The following is a 16,733-nucleotide window of genomic DNA, read 5'->3' as shown; positions in this document are numbered from 1 at the left end:
TGACAGTGACATTTGAGCTGTTTTTTTTTTTTTTTTTTTTTTTTTTTTTTTTTTTTTTTTTTTTTTTTGAGTTCAGGCTTCTCTTGCTAGAGCTGCACGTGAAAACAAAATACCATCTATAGCAAAAACTTACAAACTACATTGTCATGAAATTCCAATATTCCAACTGCAATACTAGGGCAGGAAAAAATTATTATGCGTTACTTTCTGATCCTCCTTTGTATCTCCTTGTAATTTTATAGTCCTCTCATGTGAATTTTTCTTTTGATACAATTAAGTTAGTTAGTGTTAAGAAATTTACTGCTTACCGTATTAAATACAGAACATATTACCACTCAGTAAAGCTAGAGTGGGATACTGTATACCAATTACTGCCCATTATTTGAAGGCAAAACTTTTATGCACCTTTTGCTTAAAATTACATGTAAACATGTTTAAGATTTGAAGTTAACACTGAATATGTGAATCAGGATTCTCTTCCCCAAAACATTATGGACACTGAGAGAGAGAGAGAATATTTTAACAATCAATGTTGTTGCCATTATTAGCATATGGTTCTACACCGAAGTATTGTGCATATTGAACATGCAGATCTAATCATTAGCGTGTAATATTGGAAGGAGCATTCACTGTTTTACCATGGACACTCAACCACTCGTTATTAGAGCACCACATAGTAACTGTCAGTCATATAACTTCTCAATTTTAATTTCAGTTCCTGGAACAGTGTGATGAAGTGTTATACATGAAGGATGGTTATATATTGGAAAGAGGGACACATAAGGAGCTGTTAAATTTAAAGGGAGACTATTATCAAATGTTGCAGTTTGATCATGTGAGAGACAACAAAGAAACAAAAGAAGGTGATTCCGTGAATGAAGAGGGACTCTATTCTGAAGAAGGTATGTTTCCACTCTAGATTTCCCATTGTTTGTTTGACTAAAGCTACATAAACTCAGACCTTTCAGTCAGTTATGGAAGGGAAAGGAAAAATTAATATGACTGGGATTTATCACACTATTTATCAGCAAAATTCTCACTGCCATCTGTGAAATATTGAGTAGTTGATCATTGAAGAGTTAAAAAAGTAGAAAAAAAGAGATTCCCTCATTATACTTGGAACTGTACATGAATATAAAATTTAATTAAATAGATATGGAAAAAAGAAAGATTCTCTCATTATACTTGGAACTTTACACAAATATAAAATTTAATTAAAAAATCTCTTTCTTCGGCATTATTAAAATAGCTTTCCTCGTATTTTGTTACCACTGGAAATGACAAGCCTCATCTTTCCACAGTACTCTAATATGTCTCTCAGATATTGTTATGTGTAATACTTTCTGCAACTTTTTGTACTTTAATGGCAAGCAAATATCTTGTAATCCGAAATTAGTTCCTCCATCTCATATTACAGTAGTGTCATTTGATGCAATGACATTCAAAAACTGTCATTAGTTTTAGAAGAGGCAATGTGTATACGACCTGAGACAACTGGGAAATCCGGGAAAAATCCCCAAATTTTTTCATGCAGGAGAAAACTGGGAAACACCCAGGAATTTTTTAGAATTGCAGAAATTTTTCATTGCTTTAGTTTTTAGTTAGATTTGTGTAATTTTCGCTGGTAAGAACCAATATTCTAACAAATGGTGTTACTGTGTCACAGAACTGCAGAATAATACTGCAGCAATAAGACATGAATGGGGGGGGGGGGGGGGGGGGTTGAACTGAATTTGCAAAGGAAATGCCTCATATACAACAACAAAATGCAATGCTTCAGTATAACAAATTGCCTCCGATGAGGGTGACATCACAACTGTTTACATTAGGTTCATTTGAGCAGCTGCGAGCAGGTTCATGAGGATGCACGGTTGAGTAGCGTATGAGTAGTAACTTCTCCCGCTTGTGGCTACAGAAGTGTGGCTGTTATCTGTATAAGCAGTAGCATTAAGCAGCCAGATGGAACCCAGAAAAATTTTACTGGCGCGCCGAAGCTGCCAGATTAACTCATGCACAACAGGCCCAGATCTTGGGGGGGAGGGGGGGGGGGCGCAAACCTGGGTGTCTGGCCCAGGTGGCAGTTTCATGTGGGGGGGGGGGGGGGGGTCACCAAATTCATATTCATGAGGGAAAAAAATCTTGTTTCACAAAGCGCCATTTGGTCTATCGATTATTCATATGATTTTGAAACGCATCCCTGTTAGTTTTTGAACACATTCTAAGTTGATTTCTGAATGGATCATAAGTTGATTTTTGAATGTGTGCATAGTGGGAATCCCCGTCTCATCTAGAAATAAACTTCGCTGCAGATAAAAGGGGACGGGGCTATATGAGCTGAGCGGAATAAAGCTGAACAGGTGAATGCCAATATTTGTTTATAAGGTTGACTGGATTTGCGAGTGAAGCATTGTTATAATTACTAGTGAAAGCCATAGATTCAGACTACCAGAGTGGAAATAAACGACTAACAGGAATAACAGGCAAGTAAGATTACATGTTATCTTCTTAGTGTATCCAAGAAAATGAAATTTTTGGTAGAGAGTTTTTGGCCAGACCACTTCACTAGTAAGTGCCAGTTGTACAGTCCCTGGCTAGGAGGCTTTAATAAGTTCTATTCTGGGAGTAGTGCAGAAAATGCATTGTGGGAACACATAATAATGCCTAACAGGAGACTAAGCCCGGGATAACTAAACTGGTGATTGCGGCAGTGTCAGTGAAGTCACCCGGAGAATAAATTTTGACACTGGGAGGAATAGTTACAAAATTACTGATGACGAGAGTGTTTGTTAGAACAGGGAAGGAGAGGATGAGAAGCTGGAGCAAATGAATGAAATGTGAAACTATTCCTAACATAAAGCTTTTTGCTTGTAGTAGGCCCAATAGGCATTTGGTATTGGTACTTCGTGAATTATATTCTGTCGTGTCGTAAAAATGACCATTTGTTCCAAAACAGTCTCGTTCATTGGGGATGCATTACAATTGCTGCAATATTTGACACACTTGTTTCGTTTTACCTAGCAGACAGTGACAAAATACACATAATCAGCTCGAGAAACCACACCAGCCTTGGATACTTGTTCTATTAAGAGCTTGTTCAGTATTAGACAATGACATTTTGTTTCGTTATTCGTTGAGGTAATAGATTCTTTCACAGAAAGGAAACCACACCCTGTAAAGCCGTAGCGAGATTAGAGAGAAAACACCGCTAGGACCTAAGGATTGAAAAAATGTATACTGTCTTGCATGTCTCTTGTCTTTACTGGTTTTATGTATCCTATATTTAATTTTATGTCACGCAAAACAACAAGTTATTAGCTAATAGCCAAATAGAGTGCAGATTTTCTGAAGAGTTACAAACAATCCATCCAGTATTAGTTGCAAACCCCCTCCCGCCCCCCCCCCCCCCCCCCCCCTCCCAAAACACGCACGATCTCTCACACACACACACACACACACGGGGGGGGGGGGGGGGGGGGGGCAGGATGTCATACTGGCTGACTGGCTCGACAGAGCAATATTCAGTGACGTGCAATAGAAGACTGTTGTGTGAAGAGGTGCGACACTGCATTTCAGCACACTTAAGACCAAATAACATGTCTTACATTTATGTATCAGACTCTTCAGAAAGGTGTGTGCTTCAAAATGAACATTTTTTGAAGAGTCGATTTAATTTATTGCATCCTACCTCAAATGCTGGAGGAAGGGGACAGGAGGGAGAGCGTCACTGTCTAGTATTGTCCCGGTTCGGAAATAACATAGAACTACGACAGAGCAGTCTGAGTTGTAGTGGGGAGGTGGTTAGTCTCCACGTGACTCATGTTTACGTTAGTGAGTTTGCTGTTTCCTCTTTGTTAATTGCTGCCCATTATTAGTTTCAGATTTTATTTTATTTCCACCTTTCTGTTAGTCAAGCGTTAATCACCTTTTTGTCAGTTTGCTAAAGGAATTTAGCTTTTATTACTCTTTTCTGCTGAGGCAATCCATTTATTTCAAAGGAAGTGTTTAATTCCACACTACTGGCTACTTTCAACTGTTCGCATTTCAAGTGCCTGTTTTCATCAGCTAGCACGTGTGGGATTATGCCATAATAAAGAACCAAACAAGAGATAATACAGTACTGGTACTCCAAGAAAATTTACATCTAAATCTGGACATACAAAAGTGCATTTTAAGCTGAATTGTGATTTTAGTATGGTAAATTCTGATTCTCTTGGAGTATCCTCTGATGTCTTGGTTCTTTTATCACATAATGTAAGATCTTTTAATGTTTTAGACCAACCTGTGTCATCGTAGCTGCACATGTGTGGTGACACCTGTTATCTGGCACTCAGTGGCAACTACTGAAACAAACCTATTTCTAACAGGTCACGGGAAAATATTGTGAATGATGGTTCAAAATGCGTTACTTTCAAAGTAAATTTCTTTTACATAAGATGAACTCATTTAAAAATCAACTGTTTGAGGGTGACCATTAAAAGAATTTCGAGCCCAGATGATCAGACATTTATGTCATTAATAAAAATTTTACTGGCACATTTGCGTGATGTATCTTAAAGTTTAACACGTGCAAAAAAAGATCAACATTATGTGTGAAAGCTTAGATTCTCTTGCAGCTGATTAATCTTAGAGACCAATATTATATGTGAGAACTTTGCTTTTCTTGTAGCAACACGGTGTATATTAACTTAAACCATTAACTTTTCGTATTTCATCACATGTCCTTTGCTCTGAATATTCACCATTATTGGCTGGTGAGATCATGTGACATGAGCTGTGAGTGGCTTACAAAAGTACATCGCACTCTTGATTTCAATGCTTTGGAAAGTAACACGCGGTGTTCGGTGTAATTTGAATTTATACTTTCGTAAAACGAAAATATGCAGCATCCATGTTGCTGCACATCGCACACCTTTCCAAATTTGTGTGCTTTTCGACCTAAGTTTAATTTTGTGACGTGCAGGGAAATTCTATGTCAATCTATAAGACCATAACAATTTTTTTTTTTTTTTTTTTGCCCGCGCATACACTCTGAGAGGGTACAAGTGTGCCTGATCTCAACTTACCCTCAGTGTGATCAAAGGATAGTGTGTTTCCAATTGGTCAGGCGAGTCAACAATTCCATTTATAGCACATTTCAAAGACTCATCTAGTGTCTTTTTTTCCCCAAGTGTTACTAAAATTGAATTGTTAGTTCAACTGGAAGTCCTTAAACATACTGTCTCTCTCATCAGCTGATCACTAGGATAGTAGTAGCTGAAAGCATTAACCTTTGTCAGTATTTTGAGTCACAGTAGGCATTCCTTCCTTTTTATCTTTTCACTTATTTACATGCGCGGTGGTTTCCTTGTTCGATCTGCAAAACATGAAACTGTCTGTTATTTGAAAGTTTTTGACTGCAATATCACTTTGCCTATGATTGTAGTGGCAAAATCACTAGTTGCTGTCATCTGATGTACACTCATCAAGTGTCAAAGAGTTCACGTGCCGTCCGCTAGAGGCTTTGTGTTCTTAGAGCCGCCACATTATACATCGAAAGAAAAGATTTAACATGACCCAGTCACCAATGGAAACTGTACCTGCACTGTCTCAGCTTGCCATGCATTTACAGCTCTTCTGATCGCACAGTCCAGTGCTGTGGTTCACGCAGGCGAAGACCAACTTTTGCTATGCAGGAATTACTTTGGACTCTTGTAAGTTCACAATTGTGGTAAGCCAGCTAGACCACAAATTTGCCACAGAAATTGGAGGTGTAATCACAGCCTCTCTTGTGACAACACACTCATGAAAAATTTAATACAGAACTGATTCATATGCTACCTGCCTCACAAGAAGAACATATTTGGCAAGTTTTAATGCTAGAGGACAGTGACGACAGGAGTCCGTTGCAAAACTTGAGGCACCTAGGGAGTAAAGTTGATACTGGTTCCGTGCCTGATAGCCTGCTGTGTACCTTGTGGAACAGCCATCTTCCACTTCAAGTGAAAGCCATTATTGCATTGCAAACTGATGTGGCCTTGGAAGCAGTGGCTGAATTAGCGGACAAAAAATTTAAAGCCGGCCAGAGTGGCCGAGCTGTTCTAGACGCTACAGTCTGGAACCGCGCAACCGCTACGGTCACAGGTTCGAATCCTGCTTCAGGCATGGATGTGTGTGATGTCCTTAGGTTAGTTAGGTTTAAGTAGTTCTAAGTTATAGGGGACTGATGACCACAGCAGTTAAGACCCATAGTGCTCAGAGCCATTTGAACCATTTTGAAAAAAATTAACGTGATAATGCCTGCACCAGTAAGCGCAGTAACAGTGTCATATAACAGGTTGTCATCACCAGTGGTTTCGCACGCGGATTATGATGATCTGGCTGCCAAGGTCGATTTGTTGACAAAGCAGATTGACAAATCTGTGACACATTAGGACCATAGCAAGGACAGAAACTGCCACTGGAAGTGCTCGAGGATCCGCTCTTCTGCTACTTACTCAACCTCTGGGACTGGCCGGCCTACCATGTGCCGATATCACCGAAGTTTTGGGGAATGGGCTCGTAGATGTACTATGCCATGTGCTCACCCGAACTCCATTGTCAATTGGACATAGGAATGTAGACCGATTGCCAGGCTGTGTTGCAGCAGTTATTTATCAGTGATTGTAAGTCAGGGTAAAAATACCTAGTGGACACTGAATCAAACCAGTGAGTGTTTATGTACAAATAGCAAGCGACCTGCAACCACTTTCAGACTGACTATGTGTAATATGTATGGTGCACTGCATTTCACATTTGACCTCGTACTGCGGCGTGACCTAGCATGCAATTGTAAGATATTCAATGTGTCAGAACCCATAATAGGAGCAGATTTGTTGGCATATTACTGTCGCCAGACATGGCAAAAGCACAACTTGTGGTTGGCATCATCAGCTTATCAATGTCAGATTTTTGATGGAATGCAGCCACATACATGGCCAAGCTTGTACAAGACACAAGTGGCGACTAAGCAGACTTACTGCAGAAGTTCCCAGCCTTGACACTATCAACAGGAGTGCTGAAAAAGGTATGACATGACATGGTGCATTATGTTACAACTACCGGCAATCCACCCATATCTTGCTGACCTAGATTTTTGGTTTCAGTCTGCCTGCCATAGCAAAAGCAGAACTCAAAATAATGCTGTGTGAAGGTGTTGCACGACCGTCAAGCAGTCCGTGATCATCTCCACTTCATTTGGTACCTAAGAAGTGTGATGCATGGAGGCTATGTGGAGATTATTGAGCTCTCAATGCCAGAACTGTGCAAGATTGCTACACTTTACCATTGCAATGAGATTATAACTATGGAGTGGTGCAACCTGTTTCATCATCCTAGGCTATGCCAAAATGTACACTCAGATTCCTGTAGCCAAGAAAGAAGTGCCAAAGATGGCCATAATCAGTTCGTACGACCTATTTGAGAGTCGTTTCATGATGCGTGGCCTTCATAATGCAGCACTAAGTGGCAAAGGTTTATAGAATCTGTGTTACAAGTACTGTCATATTGTTTTGCATACCTTTACGATATTCTGGTTTTCTCAGCCTCTCGAGAACATCAGCAGTATCTGGCTGACGTGTTTCAGTGGTTACAGTAGTACTGTGTAGTCTTGAACACTGCTAAGTGGATTTTTGTTCAGAGATAAACCTTTTGGGCCATAAAATCACGTTGTCTGGTTCACTACTGCAGCCTGAGAAAGTTGAGGCTATCTTACAGCTTCCACGACCAAGCGACAGGTGCAGTGGTGAGTCCCATTCTTTTCCACTTACACATTTCAAAGGCATGTATTTGACAGCTTACACGATCTCGGCTACCTTACAGACCAACCGACAACTTGCTTAGTCTCCAACCATTATGTGTGACCGGGCATCAATGAAGACTACTGGGAATGGACATGAACATGCATCAACTGTCAACACAACAAAAGTCGTCTCCATGTGCATGCACCAATAGATGACTTTCCATACGTGATCGCTCATTTTGCACGTTTCGTGTTGATGTGATTTGGTTCCATCCAACAGCCATTTTGCCTCTGATAGACATTTCACCAGATAGCTGGAAACAGTGCCATTCATTAACATTTTATCAAAAACTTCAGCTTCAACCTTCACATCCTCATGGGTAGCACATTTCTGCTGCCTTCTGCACATCCCAATGGGCCACAGACATTAATTTGAATCTGACCTGCCTATACATCTTAACAAATCTGTGGCACTATACACCATAAAACTGCAAGCTGCCACTTGGAAAGTAATAGAATGATAGAATGCGGGCACCATTCTCTGAAGACCATGCTGATATGACATAATTCAGACTGGGCTACAGCATTACCATTGGTCTTACTCGGTCTGCGAAGCACATACAAACTGGACCTGTGCTCTTTGCCAGCTGAGCAAGTTTATGTAGAAGCACTGTCGACTACTAGGCAAATTGATTGATCCACAGGAAATCCACATAGATGACATTAACCATGCAGATTTTGTTTCTCACCTCAGGGAATGGATCATTCAAATCTTAACCTTATCTAGCATCAGGTCATGTCATTTCACCCACCTATGTTCACTGCGAGTTACAATTATGCACACACGTGGTGCTACATGGAATGACCTGAAACCACCACTGAGACCCCTAAACACAGGTGTAATGGTAGAGTTGAAAGAACCATTGATGTCCTTCTCAACAAGAAGCTGTGTACTGTCTTGCTGGACTGAGTGGAGCCTACATAGGTATTCCAAGAACCTACTGCTGCACCATGGCACCTTGTAGTGGAACACATTCACCAGCTCAAGCAGCTGATGAGTCCATTTTCCTGCGCACTACTTGGATGACGCTCTGCTTTGCCGGAGGGAGCTGCTGTAGCAACAAAATCACTAGTTGCTGTCAACTGATGTACACATGCCAAGTGTCGAAGAGTTCAAGTGCTGTCCTCCAGAGGTGCTGTGTTTTCTTTGGTTTAGTGCTTCTTGATTAATATGATTTTATCATGATTGTTGTTCTTAGAGACTGACCCTTTCTAGGTGGTTTTTTTTTTTTTTTTTTTTTTTTTTTCCCTCCCCCTGAGACAGTTTGCATACTGCTGCTAACTTCTCAGCTGCTAATAAAAATTAATTTCGATACGAGATTAATTGTGTTATTCCTTGTGCATTAAATTAAGTTCTTTCATTCCTGGGATGTTGAAATTTGTCTTGTATAATGGCTGAATTTGAAGAACACATTTGAACATTTTTTGGATGGTCAACCTTTTACAAGTTCTGAAATCATGTTCAGGTGTATATGCCCCAGGACAACCTGGAAATCCGGGAAAACCTGGGAATTTTTTCATCGGGAGAAATCTAGGAATCTCTTAGAATTCTGGAAATTTTTCATTGTTTTAGTTTTCAGTAATTTTTTTTGTAATTTTGACTGCTAAGAACTGATACTCTAATAAAGAATTTTACTTTAGTCCACTGCTGCAGAATAATACTGCTGCAGCAAAACATAAACAAGAGAATAACACCAAAAAAACTTTAGTTGCAAAGAAAATGTGCCATTTACAACAACAAAACACAGTGTACACCCAAGCACCTGCTGACAGCAAAATGTGTCAAAGACTATGCAGTACTTCATGAGAATCTTTTTTTCTAGTGGGCCTAATTTCAATGAGAAGCCCACAAGAAGACAGGCCGTAGTGGGCATGTCACAGCAACCATCTCTGGCGTGGAGCAAGTAACTATTTCAGATGATCCTAATAATTATTGATGGCACATTTAAGTGCATGTAAGCTCTCGACAACACACAGAAAAGTTAAGATCTTCAGTGGGTACCTTTTCAATTGCAGATAGATATCCACAAGGGTCCTGCAAGGGTGTTCATGTAGTGTGTCGGGCAAGCCGACAAGTGTGACATCACAAGCTTGTTGTGAGGCCCATATTTCTCATGGGCTCATTTTTGTGAGCATGTCTTAATGGTATACTTGGAGATCATTACTTTCAAAGTAAATTTATTTTTACACAAGATGAATTATGTTACGTGTTGGAATGTGTGATGAATTTCTTACGTAACAGACTGTTAGACTCTCATTCAAAACTTAACACTGCGGGCCAGCCACTTAGAAAAATTTCAAGCCTGCGAGAGCATCCATTTGTGTCATTATTTAAAACTTTACTGGTGCATGTGTGTTTGATATCTTCAAAGGATAACATCTGCTAGTAAAAAACAAGTTTCAAGGTTAGTTTTTTATATTTATTGTAGTTCTGTGAGGGATTACAAATTATGCAATACAATTAATGATGAAAAGAATAATTACGCTGTTTCCAGGGCTCTTGGGCTCTGGAAACAACACATACACCAGGAAAGCCTCCAATCACATAATAATTATGCTTTAGAAAAAAAGTGTGAATTTAATTCTTGAACAATTTCATATGTAATTGGCTTTTCGATGGAAAATTCGAGGTGCTTGATGGAACATGTATTCAGGCAGGTAAGACACGAAACACTCGTTGCACATCAGTAAAATTTATCGTTGTGCTTGTCAGCTGCTGTGGTGAGCTCGTATGTTTGGGTGTCTATGTGGTTGTGTGTGAATGTGTGTACTTTTATGAGAAAAAGAGCAAGAGCTTGAAAGCCAGTGTTAACTGTTTTCTGTTGTGTGTCTCTGTGGGCCAAGCACCAGTCTTTTATAGGTAAGTGATAAACATGATCTGCAGATGTATCATTAATGTGTTTACAAGATACCAGTGTCTCTTTTGTGCTCTCACAAACCATGGTATGCTGAACACAACAGTAATTATTATACCCCTGCTAGTATGAAATACAGATTCAGAAAGGACAAAAAGCACCTCTAAATTAAATTGCCAGTTCAGTCTTATTATTTGTGACTAAACCCTATTTCCCTGGCCACCCTTTTGTTAAACTTGGTTCACAGTGCTTACATCAGGCAGCAGTGAGGGCACAGTAGCAGGACTACCATTGAGTGCAGATTCAATGAGACACCAAGATGTCTGGGTTTCGAGGCACTCCGCCAGAATGCAGAACAGTTAGCGAGGCACCTACTTACTTAAATAACTGGATGCTGACATCCAACAAACACTAATTGAAACCCCTTCAGGTTTAAGAGCAACTTAAAGGAAAGTGTTATCCCACTTAATAGTAGTAATAAAGTGGACTTGATTAATATTTGTAACATCCCACGAAGCTTCCTAACTTCTAATTTGATTTTTCCTCCAGATTTTAAGAACAAGAAGAAATAATGTGTAAGATCCCACCAAAGATCATGTTCCGTGGCTTCCAGAAGGCATTACTATTAGTCAATCATTTTTATGAACTACTCAGGTTAAAAATTTTTGTTTATATATTTTGTATTTTCAGAGTATGATGATCTGGCTGGCAAACTCATAAGTGATGAAGAACATACTACTACACAAGCAGGATACAAGGCATATCTCAAGTATGCCAAGTACTGTGGGGGATACTGTATCATGCTTGTATTACTTCTGCTTGTGCTTCTGTTCACTTTGTCGAGACTGGGTGCAGGTGTATGGTTACAAATATGGCTGGATGAAGGTGATGGCAAAGAGGTAATTCTCTCTCTCTCTCTCTCTCTCTCTCTCTCTCTCTCTCTCTTTCCCCCTCTCCCTCCCCCTCTCCCTCCCCCTCTCCCTCTCCCTCTCTGTCTGTCTCCCTCTCTTTCAATAACTCCTTCCCATCAAGTTGTTGTTCATAAAATTACTATGTGGACTGAATGCTGAATGACACATTAATGCCAAACTTTTCCTCTGCTGGAACACTTCGAGAATGCTGGTGCATTTATGGAAAACCTTGATTATTTTGAAAGTTAATGAAGTTGATAAAATTTTTAAAAATAAGGAAACTGGTTTTGTTCTGTGATTACTTCAATTCTAAATCATAACTAGTAACATATAAATTTAAAAAATTCAAAAAACAAGAGAAAATGTCGAAAAAGAAACATCACATCATTAGTATTTTTTGGAAAGAGCACCTACTTTCTGCAGAATACAGTTTGGGAAACCCTCTGTTACCGACATATGTCCTTATCAACAGATTTTGTACCAAGCTACTGGTAAAATTGTATCAAGCCTTTTGACATTAAGAAATAAGAAGGATGTTATAGTGGTATATAATGTAGAGGGAGCCAAGCCTGATGTGGAATTGATTAAGGCTGCTTAGAATAAGAAAAGTGACCTTAAGTCACCTGGAACAAAGTAAGGCAGATATAAGATACAAGTTGCTTCTATCTTTTTGTGTTCTTTTACTCTGAAATTAAATACACTAATGAATATGGACAGAAGGCAAGGAATATTTAAGTGAATTTCAGAAAATTATCAATTTTTGTAAAATGATAAATAAGAATGTACTACAAAATTCCTTTGACAGTTTGTTACTTCTGTATTGTGTATTGTCAATTTGTATAAAACTGCTAGTTTCTGTCAAATGCATTTCTTTTTTGTGATAATTTGCTTATATTTTTCTCTTTTTCAGGGTGAACGAATATATAATGTGACACATTACAATCAAACATTTGATAATATGAAAGGGTTTGTGAATGACAATCCTTTTCTATGGTTTTACCAGTTGATTTATGGCATGACATTTGTTGTAATGATGGTTTTTGGGATGATAAAAGGAATAGGTATAGCAAGACAACTACTGTATGGTTAGTGTTTTTATCTTCAAGTTTCACAAAATGAAAAGTATGCAATTGGAGATCGGCTACAACAGATTTTTTTATTTGTGAACATATTCCAGGTTCTTCTAGATTACACGATACAATGTTCAGAAAAGTGATGAGATGCCCAGTGTCTTTCTTTGATGTAACACCTGCAGGAAGAATATTGCAAAGATTTTCAAAAGATATGGACGAACGTAAGAGCATAGATTTAATTCATTCATCTCTTGTTATTGTTGATTCCTGATGTTAAGTAAACATTCACTGAAATTATTGGATTTGATACCCTTGTCTTTAATGTACTGAAAAACAGGACAACAAAATCATTTATCTCAATAGATTTATTTTATCCGTACAAGGAGTCAATACACTGATGACCAAACAAACAAAAGAAAGTAAGCATCAAATATAAAAATTCTGAGTGCATGAAAAGAAGGGTTAGATTTAGAACATTAATATAAGTAAACCATACAGTGTAATATGTAGTTTGCTGTAGAGTCCAGAAAATGTTAAGGAGAGCATAATACTAATGACCCATAAAAGTTAAAATCATAAAGTTTACATGAGCCATAAAAATTGTTTATATTTGAACTCAACATTGTTGTTGGGCTGCATTCAAGGCCCATGAACTACAACCACATGTAAACAACATAACTGTCCACTATAGCCCAGCTATGTTTGTTGCTGTACATTTGTGGGTCAGAAGTGTTCACATGGGGCCACATTATTGCCACAAAATGCACGAACACATGCTGTTGTAAGTGGGTGCGGCTCTCCTTCTTTTTTCATCACAAGAGGAATAAAGTTAGAAATAGCAAGAGAAATCAGGCTTTGTGGATGCATCCCTTTTTTTTAAGTTTGCGGAATGCCAACCAGCTGTCAATGAAGATGAATCGCCACCACCAAACAGGTTCCAAGAACAAAGTTGACCACCTTGGGGCACAACATACATTTCAACACAATGTGTTCAGTTTCCGTAGCTGTTTCATTACGGTGGCTTTGGTTGGAGGAATAGGTGGCAAAAAAGTGCTTCCGTTGCAGAAATTGGGAGAAGGAGAGTGGGTCTTTGACAAGTCCAGCATGGTTAAATTTGGCTATAGAACTAAAGGTGAGGCCTTTTGATAGTATTGAAACTACTGTGAAGCAGAGGGTTTTGGTGGAAAGGTTAATAACCGTGTTACAGGAATATTTTGGCTTTGGATTTGTTAGAGAATTGGTAGGGAGTTTTGGGGGACATGGCAAGTTGAAAAGGTGAGGTAGGCAGGTTTCAACTGTTATGAAGGATGGACAAAGAGGAACAAGGCCTTCACAAACAGGCACTATCCCACAGACATAGTCTGCAAACAGATCTCCTGTTCCATTTCCCCTCACAACTCCAGTCCTCCCACCACACACCAGGAACCAGCCACAAAGGAGTGTCTCTTTTTGTCACCCAGTACCTCTTTGGAATGGAACAGCTGAACCACATCCTTTGCCAGGATATTGTTTACCCATCATCATGCCCTGAAACAAGGGAAATCATATTTGATATACTTCACACCTCTCTTAAAGTGATGTTCCATTGCCCACTCAACCTCAAAAACATCCTAGTCCATCCCTGCAGCACTCCCAATCCCAAGCCCTTGCCACAAGGATCGTATCCCTGTGGAAGACCGAGGTGCAAGACCTGCCCAGTCCACCCACCCAACACTTCCAATTTCAGTCCTGTTACAGGTTTACCGTACCCTGTACTGGGCCTCTGTTAAAACACCCATGTCATTTACCAGTTCTGCTGCAATTGTTGCACAGTTTTTTTTTTTTTTTTATATTGGTATGACTACCAACCAGCTGTCCACCAGGGTGAATGGCCAGTGCCAAACTGTGGCCAAGAGCAAAGTGACCAACCTGTGGCACAACATGCAGCTGAAAATAACATACTTTATTTCAGTGGCTGCTTCACTACCCACGTCATCTGGATCCTTCCTTCCGCAACAGCTTTTGTGAACTGTGCAGATGGGCATTATACGTACAACACATTCTTCACTCCCGCAATTATCCCAGCCTCAACCTACAGTAACATTGTCTACCCACACCCTGCACCCAACAGTTTCCGCCGCCTCTGTCCTATCATCTCCTCCTCATTCTTGTCACCCATCCTGTTTATTTGCTGCCCTCTGCCAATGAGCCTGCCCATCACTGCCTTTCTCTCTCACCTCCCTCCTCCTCCTCCTCCTCCTCCCACTCCCCCTCCCCCCCCCCCCCCCCCGACCTCTGTGCGTGCCCCACGTTCATCTCTCTCCACCCATGCGATACTATCTCTTCCCCTCACCACCCCTTCCAGATTGCTGCTTGAATCCCACATGATAGTTGCATTCCGGCCCAAGATGCTGTAGTGGGTAGTCACGTGCACTTGAGGTGTGCTTACTTGTATGTATGAGGGGTGTATGTTTCTCTTTTGCTGATGAAGGCTGTAGCCGAAAGCTTTATGTAAGTGTCTTTCATTTGTGTCTGTCTGCAATGTAACACATGTTCTTTGCAGTAAGTAGCAATCTTTTATAATGTACATTGTTGATATTCCTACACAGATGGAAGTTACCCATACAACTCATCCTCACCTCCTGTAGTTGTTTTGATCTCAATCTCCGATAATTTTGACTGGTAAGAACCAATACTCTCACAAAGGATATTACTGTACCCTGCCACTGCAGAATACTACTTCAACAATAAAACATAAATGAGATAAAAATGAAAATAACTTAAATTGCAAAGGAAAGTACTCATGCAAGCGTCTGCCAACAGCAAAATTTGTCAGAGGCTTTAGGAATATTATGCAATGCTTCATAGTAACAAATTGCCTCCCATGAGCGTGAAGTCACAACTGTTTACATTAGATTCGTTTTAGCAGTTACGAGCTGGCTCATGCGCTTGCGTAGTTGAGTCACGTTTGAGTAATAGATACTCCCGCTTCTGGCTACAGGAATGTGGCTGTTATCTGTGCAAGCAGTTGCAGCAAGCAGCTAGATGCTACCAGGAAGAGGGGTTGCCAAATTCATATTAATCATCTTGTGGTGCAGTTCTTGAGGAAAAAAATCTTGTTTCTCAAAGCGCCTAGCATCCAGTGCACATTGGTCTATCGATTATTCATATTATTTTGAAATGCATCTCTGTTGGTTTTTGAACATTTTTGAACACATTTTAAGTTGATTTCTGAATGAATCATAAGTTGATTTTTGAATGCAAGCATAGTGTAGGTGATGTGTCTGTCAGGAGAATCCTCGTAGCATCTAGAAATAAACTTTTTGCAGACAAAAGAGGACAGGGCTATACGAGCTGAGTGGAGTAAAGCCGAACGGATCAATGTCAATTGCTGTCTGATTATGATTATGTGGTTGATTGGGTTTGCGAATGATCAGCTTTGTTATAATTATTAGTGAAATCCATAGATTCAGACTACCAGAGGAAATAAATGACTTGAGGAATAATAGGTGAGAAAGATTACGTAGATCATCTTGGTGTATCCAAGAAAATGAAATTTTGACAAAACTTTTGGCCAGATCGCTAAAATATTAAGGACCAGTTGTACAGTCGCTGGCTAGCAGCCGCTTAAGTTCTATTCTGGAAGTATCGTGGAAAACATGTTGTACGAACATGTAACAACACCTAACCAGAGAATAATCGCGGAATAACTAAACTGGTGATTCTGCCAGGGTTAGTGAAGTTAATCAGCGAACAAATTTTGACAATGGCAGGAATAGCTACAGGATTGGTGATGACAAGATTGTTTGTTAGAATGAGGAAGGAGAAGAAATGAGGATATCACACAAATTATGGAAGAATCAGTCGAATTCAAATTTATATAAAAATTTCGTAATACTACTGTTTGATCTCGTGCTTAATAAACTGGTGTGTATGAATGAAATGTGAAACTATTCCCAAACATAAAGGTTTTTGCTTGTAGTAGACCTAATAGACATTTGATACTGGTACTTCCTGAATTATAGTCTATCGTGTTATAAAAACGACCACTTTTGCCAAAACAGTCTCGTTTATTTGGTGTGTGTTACAAAATTGCTGC

The 16,733-nt window shown here is 39.6% G+C and overlaps 1 protein-coding gene across 1 annotated transcript in view; it reads left to right on the top strand.

Annotated features, from left to right (window-relative positions):
* Positions 1–16,733, top strand: part of LOC126274593 (ATP-binding cassette sub-family C member 5-like) — a 271,486-nt gene that overhangs the window by 184,292 nt on the left and 70,461 nt on the right. Inside the window, exons 15-18 of the mRNA XM_049977127.1 lie at positions 716–902; positions 11,362–11,570; positions 12,493–12,667; positions 12,760–12,876. Coding sequence (XP_049833084.1) covers positions 716–902; positions 11,362–11,570; positions 12,493–12,667; positions 12,760–12,876 — 688 coding nt within the window. The remainder of the gene's footprint in view (positions 1–715; positions 903–11,361; positions 11,571–12,492; positions 12,668–12,759; positions 12,877–16,733) is intronic.

Source organism: Schistocerca gregaria, chromosome 1 (assembly GCF_023897955.1).
Source record: "Schistocerca gregaria isolate iqSchGreg1 chromosome 1, iqSchGreg1.2, whole genome shotgun sequence".
NCBI classification, from domain to species: domain Eukaryota; kingdom Metazoa; phylum Arthropoda; class Insecta; order Orthoptera; family Acrididae; genus Schistocerca; species Schistocerca gregaria.
Note: the sequence above shows the minus strand (reverse complement) of the source record. Positions and strands in the feature narration are given on the sequence as shown.